General features: G+C 28.9%; 1 protein-coding gene and 1 long non-coding RNA gene across 3 annotated transcripts; one reads left to right on the plus strand and one right to left on the minus strand.

Moving 5' to 3' along the window:
• Window positions 1-4,671: 4,671 nt before the first annotated feature.
• LOC130801233 (uncharacterized) lies at window positions 4,672-11,173 on the minus strand. The gene is made up of 3 exons (XR_009039540.1): window positions 11,033-11,173; window positions 8,634-8,696; window positions 4,672-4,788 (listed from the first exon to the last, which is right to left on the minus strand). It is a non-coding gene; the product is annotated as an uncharacterized LOC130801233 (long non-coding RNA).
• LOC130801232 (NAC domain-containing protein 7-like) lies at window positions 4,701-8,563 on the plus strand. 2 transcript variants are annotated; one of them, XM_057665026.1, is made up of 3 exons: window positions 4,701-4,860; window positions 6,303-6,577; window positions 7,346-8,563. In XM_057665026.1, the coding sequence occupies exons 1-3, from the start codon at window positions 4,701-4,703 to the stop codon at window positions 8,012-8,014; spliced, it is 1,104 nt and encodes a 367-aa protein (XP_057521009.1). In that variant the 3' UTR covers window positions 8,015-8,563. The 2 variants fall into 2 exon arrangements, with proteins under 2 accessions (XP_057521009.1, XP_057521010.1); XM_057665027.1 differs by having other exon boundaries at window positions 6,318-6,577.
• Window positions 11,174-13,461: the final 2,288 nt, after the last annotated feature.

Consider the following 13,461-nt stretch of genomic DNA (forward strand, 5'->3'; position numbering starts at 1 on the left):
GTTTAATCTTTTTGGGTTGATCTAGCTAGTACTAGCTATTAAGAGTCTATAGCATGGGTGTTGGAATAATTTCATGAAATTTCTCAAAAAGAAGTTTTATTTCACTAATCTTAAATAGAAGTTTGTAACACGAAATTACAATATTAGACCTAACTGCATTAAAAAAAACCAAGATACATAAAATATTCTTTATATTATACATAATTTCCTAGGTCGTGGATCAAAGAGAATAGATTATATATAGGGTTTGAAATTGATGTCTTTATTTTGCTTTATGTTGTCTAAAAAGTAATATCCATGGAGAAAGAGAAGCTCTTAAAGTTAGAAACTTTGGTGCTTTGTAACTATGTCATGCTTTTGCATGGTAAATTTGATGCATAATATCTTAACTCAATTATGTTGACATGCATGCAAATCTACGTGTAGAATAATCATCCTAATCAATCAATTTGTATCTCACAAACTACACCTTTCAAATAAACATGAGATCGATAATCATAATTTGTGACAAAAGTGTTCATCGTACATATTTTTAAGTTATGTGCATGTATTCTCTTGTTTTATTTTTATTGCTATTATGGATAGATAATCATAAATTCGTGACAAAAATGTTAGTTGTATCCGTAATGTTATTGAGGTGATCATATTGAGCATATATCTTAAAAACCAAATTATCACTTAAACCTAACAAGATGAAGATTTATTTTGGAAATTATATATGAATATATGATACATGAAACGTTTTTTTGTAATGAATATATATGCGTGCAACCTTAAAAGTTAAATATAATCGTGAAATAAAATTTAGGGAACTTACATGTGGTGATCCTGAATTTTTGACTTTTTCTCAAATATTTTTTAAATCCACATGTTGTTCTTGAGCTTCTAAGTTTTCCATGTGGTAAACAAAATGTTAATTTTTTGGTTAAATTAAGTACTTATTTTGACTAGATTTGGAAATATGTGGTTTATTAGGGTAATCACGATGCTTTTTTTCGAGGAAAATGTTATTTTGTTAGGTAAAAATAGCGTAAAGTTAACAAAAAAATTTCTCTTTTGTCCACTATGTGAAAAAGTTGGGAGGTCATGGTCACCATGTGGATTAAAAAAAATTTTGGTCTACCACATGAAAAAATCGGATGTTCAGGGTTACCATATGGAATTTTCCTAAAATTTTTAAAATGATATTAATAAGCTAAGTGACGATATATGAGAAAATCAGTTGTAGATGGATGTTATTGTTAGTACCATTTTAGTTTCTTAAATTTAGGAGTAATTCATAAGATTATAGTCATCAATTTTCAATATATATGAAAAGTTTAAGGGAAAAAGTTGAATCAATCAAATCTACGAGAAGTTAATTTGAGCTTTAACTTTCTGAAGTAAGTACACCTAAAATTTGTCCTTTAATTTAAATTAAATAATGAAAGGCTTCCTAAACTTAATTAACCAAGATTTAAGATATATATATATATATATATATATATATATATATATATATATATATATATATATATATATATATATATATATATATATATATATATATATATATATATATATATATATATATATATATATATATATATATATATATATATATATATAAATTTACTCCAATAAATAATGCATCCAATAATGGAGTGTTTGATTTTAAGTGTATCGTAAAAATTTTTATGAGATAATTGATAAAGACACGTAAATTTTGTGTTACTTAAGCTTTATAATATCCCTATGCGAAATAACATAAAATATTTGAATTGTTTTAAGTTTATTTTCTATTATATATGTTTACCTTATAATAGTAAAAATAACTTTGATTCAAAAAAAAAAAGATTTTGTTTAATAAAAATAAGTTTTTTTAATGTATTAATTAGCCAATACATTTATGTAGCTTAAATGATAATGATTTAATTTATTAAGCCAACTTGAATGAAATGGCATATATTGTCTTGGAATAACCTAAAATAACAACCTTTTCAATTAGGTGAGTTAAATCAAAAAGGTTTGGGAGTAAAATTTTCATATAAAATGCCTTGAATATTTTTTAACAATCATTTTAAAACTATTATCAATCTTTTCTTTAATTCATCTAATGAGAAATCAAGGAATTCATTTCCAATAACATAAAACTACCTTATTTGATAGTCATTTTATAATCTCAACTAGACACAATTTTAGTCACCGGCCTTCTCATATTTTTTTTTATGCCAGTTAACATTTTCAAACAATAATGAGATTTCAACATACAATACAAGATGAATTAAATAGAATCTAAATTAAGCCGAAAATAGTTAATGCATAGAATGTGTCTTTAATTGAGAACACGTGTGTTACTATGAGTTGACTAGCTAAGTACCTTTTGTATCGCATAAAATATATGGAAGATTGACTCTTTTTAGAATAAAAATTTATACCCTACTAAAATTTTTAAAGAACAAAGTTTTCATGCATAAAATGGAGGTTTTTTATTTGCTAGTTCATGTGAATAAGGCATAAGAGAATGGCCTTTCTTTCAGCAGCATCATCTTGTCTGCCACATCTGAAAATGTAGAAAAAAAAAAGGTTGAATTCTAAATATACTATTTGGTCAAGCTCTTTGTATATAGCCTTTGTGCATGCTTTGTTTGGCTTATGTGAGTTTACAACATTTGGTGGCTGCGATTAATGCAAGTACCACAAGATGCTTCCAACTTTTATGGCAAAATTATTCAGTCCAACCCTTGGCTTTCCACACCTATTATTCTAGGAAAACATCTTTTTAAAGAAAAGATTAGACTATAGATTATACACTATTCAATTTTAATTAAACGCCTTATTTTATCTTTTGGCATATTCACATGCAATATTTCTATTTTCTTATACACATGAAATTCAAATATATACGCAATTGTCATTAAATAATTATATTTTTCCTTATTCTTTCCATGCTATTAACACCCCTTTATTTAAAATTTTTGTCAAATTGACATTTAATCAAAATAGGAGTAAATATATAGTTTGATGAACTAACTTCCACAATTGATTATCTGTTGACTTTAATGTTAGTAAGTTAACTTTAATAATTTTATATGTCACTTTTTTATTGACTATTTTAATTTTTATATAATGGAACCGTATCATGTAGCACAAACATAATAGGTGTATATATCACAAACATAGCTACTAATATGGTGTAGTATTAGATATCTTTCTTCTATTAACTAGCATGTTAATTGGATGAAGTAAAAAACATAAAATATTTCTTTCTAACATTGTCACCAACCAGAAATTTATATAGAAATTGTGTCTATATGTTAAATTAGATTGGACTTATTGTGAATGTCAGTACTTTATCAGGAAAATATAAAGTGCACACATTTCATAAGCCAATGAAATATATGTCATCCCAAAACCATATGGCAATGAGAAGAAGAGTTCCAATAACTTATAGAGTATGCACACTATCTTTAATTTGTCAATGTGGGATAAACAATTCCAACACTATATGATGTTTTGACATTGTATTTTAGGGTGTTTGTTAAAACAGGTTCTAAAATTTTATTACTAGATGACCAAAAAGGGAACATATTTATGTTAGTCTAGTTTATTAACTTCAAAATATTTAGTTATTCTTATGACGATATGTTAATTACGTGGCTATATAATCATTCTTACTCTATCTAAAAATTTAGGTGCCTTAAACATAATACTCAATCAAACATCTCTAAGCGAATTTGTTTAATTAGTAGCGCATAATTTCTTGTACAATGGTTATATGTCAAACCATATTAGTCAACTATATCTCGAAACCATAGTTAGCCAAGAAGTTGAGTCGAATGCACATAAAATTTTTCAAAGGTTGTTGTTTGCATTTGAATTTTTATAATTTATAGGATGTTGTATCTTTTGGTTTTTGTTTAAAAAAAATAGCATAGAAATTTATGATTTTTGATAAGTGTAACTTTCTCCTCTTTATAGAAATTTATTTAGCATATTTGTTCGTGTATAAAACATATTATGGGACTTCAACCATTAGCTTAAGTTTTTAGTTGAATTGGTTCTTTAATATGGTATCAGAAGCCGACGTGACAAGATGTCACGAGTTTGAATATCAACCACCCCTCATTAAAGTGGAACATGAGTTGGTTCCTTGATAGGGTATCACAAGCCAACGTGACAAGAGGTCACGGGTTCGAATTTCAACCACACCTCATTTAAAGTGGAACGTTTAGCGCCAGGTTTGAGGACTTGTGTTGCATCCATAATTCTAGCCCAAAGGGCTCTCATCTGAAGGAACATATTAGAGTATATAACATATCTTATTGCATGAGTCATCAGCTTAAACTTTTAATTGAGTTGGTTGCTTTACAGTACCACCTTATTGCACCCTATTGTTATTTGGAATTATAATGATTTTCAAAATGTCAAGAAACAACTTTAATAAACTTTTAGTTTTTTAACAAATGAAATAAATTTATAGGAATTTACTTCATGGGATGAAACAAAAAGTCCCATATCTCACTAGCTAGGTAAACTAAATGTGATGAATCCGAATTCATACATTTCTAAACTGACAAAATAAAATGTACCCTTTACAAAATATGTTTTTAGAAACTTTTTTAATGAACAGGGAAATAATAATATGAAGAATTTAATAAATGTAATATTGTAAGAATCTTCCTTCGGAAATGATGACATGCAGGCGTTGTTGCCCTAAAATGGATACATTTTCGCATGTTCCTCCGGGTTTTAGATTCCATCCAACAGATGAAGAACTGGTAGATTACTACCTCCGCAAGAAAGTAGCTGCAAGAAAGATTGATCTTGATGTCATCAAAGATGTTGATCTCTACAAGATTGAACCCTGGGATCTTCAAGGTATAAACCTTTTTCTATTGGATCATAGAAGATACATTCTACTTTATCTAATAATTCCAAAGTAAAATAGTACTTCCTTCGTTCCATTATACTTTCTACATTTGATTTTTTACGCAATCTAATATGTTATTTTGTTAATTTATGTATTGAATTATACACATCTAAAAATTATAAAAAAAATTAATATTATGAAAGTACCTAATTAGACGATTTAAACAAGATCCCACATGACTATATTTTTACTTACACATTAACCGTAATATATAAATTAAGCTTGAACAATAAATGATGCCTATAATCGAAATGTAGGAACGGAGGAAGTAGTATAATTATACCTTAATTAGTTTGTCGTTTTGTGGTCACACGTGGTTATTTTCCAATACGATATACAGAAGCGTAAAATGATACACGACAATTAAATAGCTAGTATTATTATCATGCCTGGTTCTAGGCACATTCCGAGTGGCCAACCACTTAGGGCCCCAAATTACTTTTACGATGCAATTTTGTTTATAATTTTGTAGTTCATACTTACTTTTTCTCTTTTAATAGATTCGTTGGATTACGAGATGAATTTTGTGTTTTCTTAATATTAATAATGAACGAACATTCAAGCTTAAACGACTATGTTATTTTATATATTATAGTATTAAATATTTTTACAGTTGATATAATTTTAGCTTTATACATTTGCTAAGGGCGTAAAGGCCCTATTTCAAAAGAAACTGAAAAAAATAGGGCCTCATATAATTTGTTTCACCACTGATTTTATCTATGTATTTAATTACATATATTATAATATACTAGTATACAAACTCGTACAATATACGAAGTTTGTTAGTAGAGAAATACCTACAAATAAAATTTTTAAAGAAAGATGCAATTGCATATTATATTGAACGTGATTTGAATGTCCCATAATCACATTTTAACATGGAAGAATGCTTTTATTTGGCAAAGCTTTATAAAATTGTTATTTGCAATTTTTTTTTTTAGTATTGTATGATTGTATGATTTAATCTAATAATGTTTTTGAAAACTTACCTTTAGTATTTAAAATTATAATAAATGTATTACAATCTTTTTAATATCAAACAATGACATTTGAACCTATAAAAATGCTCCATTTGACAAAACTATATAAAATCGCCATTTGAATTTTTTTTAGTTTATTTTTATAATAGTATGATATGATTGTATGATTATATGATTTGATCTAATAAATTTTTAAAAAAATTACTTTTAATACTTAAATCAAAATTAATGTATTAAAATCTTTTGAATATCACGCAATTACATTTTAATCTTATAAAAATTGATTCATTTGATAAAACACTATAAAATTGCCATGTGGAACTTTTCAATTCTTTTATAGTATTGTATGATTATATAGTATATATTAGTAAAATGGTACATTTGTGGGGGTTTGATAATTGAAGCAGATTTATGCAAGATAGGTAGTGAAGAGCAACAAGAGTGGTATTTCTTCAGCCACAAAGACAAGAAATATCCAACAGGAACACGGACCAACCGAGCTACCAAAGCTGGATTCTGGAAAGCAACAGGTCGAGACAAAGCAATCTACACAAAGCATAACAGCTTGATTGGCATGCGAAAGACTTTGGTTTTCTATAAAGGTCGAGCCCCTAATGGTCAAAAGTCTGATTGGATTATGCATGAGTATCGCCTTGAGACTAATGAAAATGGAACTCCTCAGGTAACTTCATTAATTTCATATCAGCTCAAACTCAACTCAAACATAATGAAAATATATGTGTTGCATGTTGACTGGTTTAGTTGATCAAGTAGTTTGACTAACTATTAACATTGTTTTTTTAGTTAAGCTAGTTGTTTAAGGTAATTATTATGAAAATATTTGCTAAAAATAAAGTATATACTATTAGTTGTTTATTAAAAAAAAGTGAGTCAACATATCTAAATAAATGAAAAAAGATATTTATAGTTAATTTATTTAAAAGTCATTTACTAAATGTTTTTTGACATTTTGTTTAACCAATGGTCAAAAGGCAATTAAAAACCAACCAAAAACTACTTTCCAAACACATCCCTATATATCACTTGAAAATAGTGGAAATTACTAGCAAAAAGGAAATGACATGAAAAGTATACATATCTTTAGGGAGTTTCATGAATTTATGTTATATGACTATTAAGCTAAGGTATGCAATTACTAAACACTTATAGCGTTATGATTAGTGAGAATATTGTGTCTAAAATGAAGTACAAACCAAAAAGTTTATAGCCTTACCATACGTTATACATTGTATCCGTCTTATATGAAAATCTTCATTCCTGATGTTAAATACTTCGCTAGAAAGAAAGATTCAATAACAACTCTATATGCGACCTTTTTGTCGTGTTGGCTCTTGAAACCATTTATAAAACCCTAAAATATTTTTTATACACTATCATTTGCACTTAGTTTTTTTAACTAATTTAAATTAATTCTAACTACTTTGATCAGGAGGAAGGGTGGGTAGTTTGCAGGGTGTTCAAGAAGAGAATGGCAACAGTTCGCAAATTAGATGACTCTCCATGTTGGTATGATGATCAACTCTCCTTCATGTCTGATATGGACTCTCCAAGAAGATTAATCCCTCATCAACACCCTAATTACCACCATATCCCTAATTGTAATTTCCATCACCATCAAATGTACCCTTGCAAACAAGAACATGAGATTGTCCCCTACAACATTTCCCATCATGATCCTTACCTTCAATTACCTCAATTGGAAAGCCCTAAAATGCCCCAACCTAGCGCGATTTGTACCTCAATACCTCCCTATGGATCAACAAGCACCAACTTACCATCTTCAATCCTTACCCAAGAACAAATTTTACATTCTATTTATGGAAACAATAATTGTGGTTCTAATCAACAAGTTGTTGATGATCAAGTTACAGATTGGCGAGTTCTTGATAAATTTGTTGCTTCACAACTTAGCCAAGATGAAGGTGCACCAAATCATCCTAGTAAGGATTCAAATTACTCGAATTCTTCGATGTTTCCTATGTCTGAACATATGAACATGGTGATTAGCCCTAATTCAAATGAACAAGAATTAGGGTTACCATCTGATCAATATGCTTCAACGTCTACTTCAAGCTGCCAAATCGATATGTGGAAGTGATCGATGATCACCAAATACACAATATACTCCCTCCGTCCCTTACAGTTTGCCGTATTTGACTAAAACAACTCTCACAAAAAAATGGTCAAAGGGGGCATACATGCTAAATCGGACGGATTAGTATTTGCTAATTAATTACCTAATTAACTTGATCTTATACCTATACATACTGATTATTGTATTGGAAGTTGCCTAATCTTGGACAAATTCCTTGTACATAATAAAACATGGTAATGCAATATTAATATTAATAGGGGTATTTGGACTTGCATTGTGTGATCATCTCCTTTGAGTTGGTCGTCAATGTAGATGACTTAAGGTATTCGATGCTTATTATTATTGGAAAATAATAGCATCTATCTAGCTAGGAGATTGAAAGATTTCCGACTATTATTGGGATTTCAGACTTTAAATCATCAAATATATGATTGTACTTATTTGTATTGAATTAAAGTAATTTTACATTTGAAGTGGATTATTATGTTATTGTTTTTATGTCCAATTTATAATAATTTTTTGTTTTTTATATTTATGGTATCTTGTACTAATTTTCATGGATGAACCCTTTTTATATTTCAATTCAAGTTATATATTGAGATGATGTGGCAAGAGTACTTACATAGCTAGGAGGACTTACATAATATTGTACTTAGCTTGTTTGGTTCGATTTCAAGGGACAACCCTACAATATTTATAAACAAAAATGTGTAAACATTTTAAATATTTAATTTTTTGTAAGCTATCAAATTAACCAATTTAGTTCATTCAATAATAACATTTTTATTAAAGTTTTGTAAACCTAATTTTATTGTATGAACACAAATAATTGCATGAAATAGCATGTAAACAAAGCATAGGCTAATTAAACGAATTAGCTAGATGCATATTATGGAATTTGAAACTCCTAAACTTGTGTGTACCCTCTTATTAACAGGTTGAATTTATAAAATGATTTTGGTCTAAATGTTGATGAAATGGTATATTATTGACAAAGAAGTCAGCTCAAACTAAACGCTGAAGCTAATTTATAACATAATTAATTTATAAATTTGTTATGGAATGACAATAATTAACTTCAGCGTTTGATTGAACTGACATTTATGTCAATAATGTATCATTAGACAAATCATTAGACAGTCTCATAATGTTGTCTTACCATATATGAACTAGCTAGTGTGGTTGTATGATAAAAGGAGTTTTTTTAAGATAATAGGTACAAAAAATGCTTAGAAGGTTTCTCTTGTCGAGTAAAAATTTTAGGTGAGCCTAATGTGCACTAGAGGTTTTTGTTTGCTGAAGTTTACAGCATGGAAAATATCATAATTAATATGATCAGTGTTAGTTATGTAATAAAACATAAGGTACATTATAATATGTTTAAATTATACTTTTATAAGCCGAAGAAGAAAAAATTTCATATATTTCAGATAAATTATATAACACATTCTAAGGGTCTCAATCATTTTAGCTGATTGTTAAGGCCTCTAAATATATTATATACTCTATTAAATTTTTCTATAATTATTCATACTAATACTATGGGACTTGTTTTAGCTAGGACCAACTCAATAGTACTATTTTGGCAAAAGCACTGTAATGGCTGGCGTACAATAAGCTATTTTAAACATATCTAGTTTAGTATTTCTTCCTCAATTTCCTTTGGGCCAAATTATAGTTTAGTTGTTGGGATGAGTTATCCCACGTCGATAAATTGAAAATGGTGTGCACGCTTTATAAGCTATTAGAGACCTTCTTCCTATTGCCATATGGTTTTGGGATGGTATATATCTCCTTGGCTTATGAAGTGTGTGCACTTGTGTCCCCCCATTAATATGCTGGCATTCACAATAAGTCCAGCCTAATTTAACATGGTATCCGAGCCGATGGTTCGATCAACAATTTAAAAAAATGGTAGGTTCGAAAAGAATGGCGTTCCTACCCTAATTGATTACTCCCACATGCGAACTTGACGGGGGTTCGCATGTGAGAGGGGGTGTTGGGATGAGTTATCCCACATCGATAAATTGAAAATAGTAATAAATTATATTAAAATGAATTATTGTAAGTTTAAAAAATTGTACAACTCATTAAATTAGGTGTACTAATTTGTTATTTATGTTAAATTTCAAATAAAACCGGCTATAAAGCATCATAATTGTAAATAATTTATCTGTTATCACAAATAAGAATAAAATTGCCTACTTAATCTCAAGTCTCAACCCCTAAATTATGCCAAAGGTGCGAGCCATATTGTAGCATTTCGGTAAAAAAAATGTGGCATGTTGTAGTCTATGTAACAGGAGCACCAACACAATATATCCATGTAATTTGGTTAGCTAGTTTCAAACAAACAAACAATGTCATGCTTCATTTTCATCAATGAATGAAATATTTTATTGTAATGTAACATGCAATTGATCATGATCACTTCGTTGTACAATGCAAGCCAAATTACAAATATACATCAAATCAAATTGTAAAAACACATCATCATCATTGATGGTTACGAACCAACTTAACTAAAAACTTAAGCTAACGGTTTAAGTTTCAGAATACGTTATGTATATTATTACTTTATTACGCCCCCGTTACATGAGAGCCTTTTATGTTAAACGTGTGGATGCAAAACATTCTATCATCATGCATGGTGCTAAATATTTCACTAAAATGAGAGGTAAATGACATTTCAACTTGTGATCTCTTGTTACATTGGCTTTAGATACCATGTCAAAAAACCACCACCACCAAATTTTCAAGCCACTAATTGAAGTCCAAGGATAAATATACATTGGGACTTCAATAATCGGCATAAGATTTTGATTAATATTGTTCTTGTATGAAGTATTAAATTTCTGTGGAAGCAAGCAATATATACATTTTCTTTGGTATTGAAATCTTAATTAATTGCATGCACATACATTATATACAATATATTTACACATTCAAGAAAGAAAAATACATTCAAATTAATCTCTTAATGCTTTCGTACGTATATATATTTCTGAAAAACTTAATTACCTGAAAATGAAGATCATATTATCTATATACTCCATTGATGAAAATGAACAATTCAAGCTATCCTTCATCTCCATTCTCATACAATTTTAAGCTAACTAGCTTTTCTTATAGACGGAAAATTTATAGAACCTTCAAATTGGACAATGTTATATGAATCAATGGACTCAACATTTAAATGAATGGCTAAGAATATTGAGGGAAAATATATAAAAATAATTTTAAAAAAATAGAGGGGTTAAAAAAAGATTATAGTATGAGCAAACAAAATGATAGGTTATCCTTTAGTGACTAGATCTCAGATATACCCAGTAGTAACCACTTACTTAGTTTGAAGTCAAGCATCTGTATCAATCAATTGCTTTTAAGCAATGTGGGGTAAACAAAAAGAAAAAAATAAATTTTATAAAAAATTTAGTACTAATGGATACTCTTATTTTGGCTGTTTTTGACATAATCATTGAGCGTGCTCATATTAGAAGATCCACAATGTGGTACTACAAATTTATTTAAGAAAATAATGTGGTGCTCTTTTTTTTTCTTTTGATTTTTTGGATTTTGGCTAAGCACTATTTTGGATTGAGCTAGCTAGTTATTTGAATAGCTGTTAGATGTATACGTAACTGTAACTTTACAAATATAATTGTTAGATATTAGCTATTTAATAACTAACTGTCAATATTGTTTGGTAAATATTGAGGTTATGGTAGTTGTTGAAATATAATTTATTGTGATAAATGTAGTGAGAATAATGAACCATGCACTACAAGTTCTAACCTTATGAAACCAACAACTTACACCACAAAATGCTACTTAAATCACCACTTTTAAGTCTATAAATTGGTAGTTTTGAAAAAAAAAAAAGGAAAAAAAAAAAGCATACTCCTAGTAGGTACTTTTCAACAAACATAGAGATAAAAAGTATTTTTAAACAAAAAAAAATAGTGTTATAAGTAGTTTTTGTCAAAATTTAAATTTTAATGTTGTCCTACGCAAAGGATGCAAAACATGATCCTTACCACAATATTGTGTTCAACTATGTTATTTAGGCTATGCTATTGATTTCTACCCAAGATAAGTTGTCACTTCGTTGGTTTGAGGGCTTTTCCCTTGATGTACACTCACTTGTAGTATAAGGAATAGACATGAAGTAAGATTTTATGTCCTTTGGTTTTACGCATTGACTAAAAATATATTAATAACTAAGTACGGTACGGTGGTTTTCTACATGCATAACGTAGTAGATATGTATGTCCTCCCAACATCTATTGTATAAGCTCTATTCTAATGAGAAGCATGGAAATTAATGAAAGATTAGGCTGTTAGCTAGAGTATATAATATATTATAGGGCCTTAACCATCAGTTTAAACTTTTGGTTGAATTGGTTTCTTGACATGTTATCAGAAGCCAACTTGACAAAAGACCATGGGTTCGAATATCAACCACACCTCATTGAAAGTGAAAGTATTAAGTGCCATATATGAAGGGAATTTGTGTTGCATCCATTCTTCTGGCCTAAAGGGCCTTTGTGTGAGGGGGGCGTGTTAGGGTATATTATAACATATTTTGAGTCTCAACCATCAGTTTAAACCTTTTCTTTAAGTTAGTTATTTGACATACGCCAACATATAAAATGATAGTTAACAAACTAAGAAAATGTGAAGGCTATATAATTAGGAATCAAAATTTAAGAGATCATTGAATTTGGGTAGAACTAGAAAGCCTAGGATCAAGACCCTCATCGTCATTATCTTATTCAGTGTATCATATTTGTAGAAAACTAAGATTAGGGTTTATGGAGGAAAGGAAGAGGGTAACTCATACCCACTAAGGAAAGTGCGACCAAAGAGTGTCTCGACTCTAGAAAAATCTACATATGAACCCTCAAAAAACTCCTCAGTCTTCAAATACATAGAAATAAACAAAATACATATAAATAAATAAAAATAACTAGGTAAAAACAAATAAAATAATTATATGTAAAAAGGCAAAGGCAAAACAAGAACATCAAACAGTAAGCACAAGAATATCAGTAGTGATCTAAGAGATGGATAAGGCGCCTTCAACTATTCATATCCTTGTTTAAACCCTCTGAGAGGTGTAGGTCATATAAGTCATTTTTTATTTGTTCTTCCCACATTCTCCTAAGTCTTCCTTGATTTCTCTTATTTTTCACTATGATGTTTACGATTCTCCTTATAGGGGCGTCAACTCTGCACGTGCCTAAATTATCTCAATCTATTTTCACGTTGTACGCATCTTACCCTCCACTATAGTGAAGACCTTATTTATTCCAAAAAAGAATTATAAAATAGGCTAATCACGGGAATAAAAGATTTAGATGAGAGTCAAACTCAATGCTTTTTTAAAAAATTGTACTTTCGATTCTTATTTATTCAAAAAGAGTTGTATGTAGAATGTTGTTTAGAGT

The sequence above is a fragment of the Amaranthus tricolor genome, chromosome 15, assembly GCF_026212465.1.
Source record: "Amaranthus tricolor cultivar Red isolate AtriRed21 chromosome 15, ASM2621246v1, whole genome shotgun sequence".
NCBI classification, from domain to species: domain Eukaryota; kingdom Viridiplantae; phylum Streptophyta; class Magnoliopsida; order Caryophyllales; family Amaranthaceae; genus Amaranthus; species Amaranthus tricolor.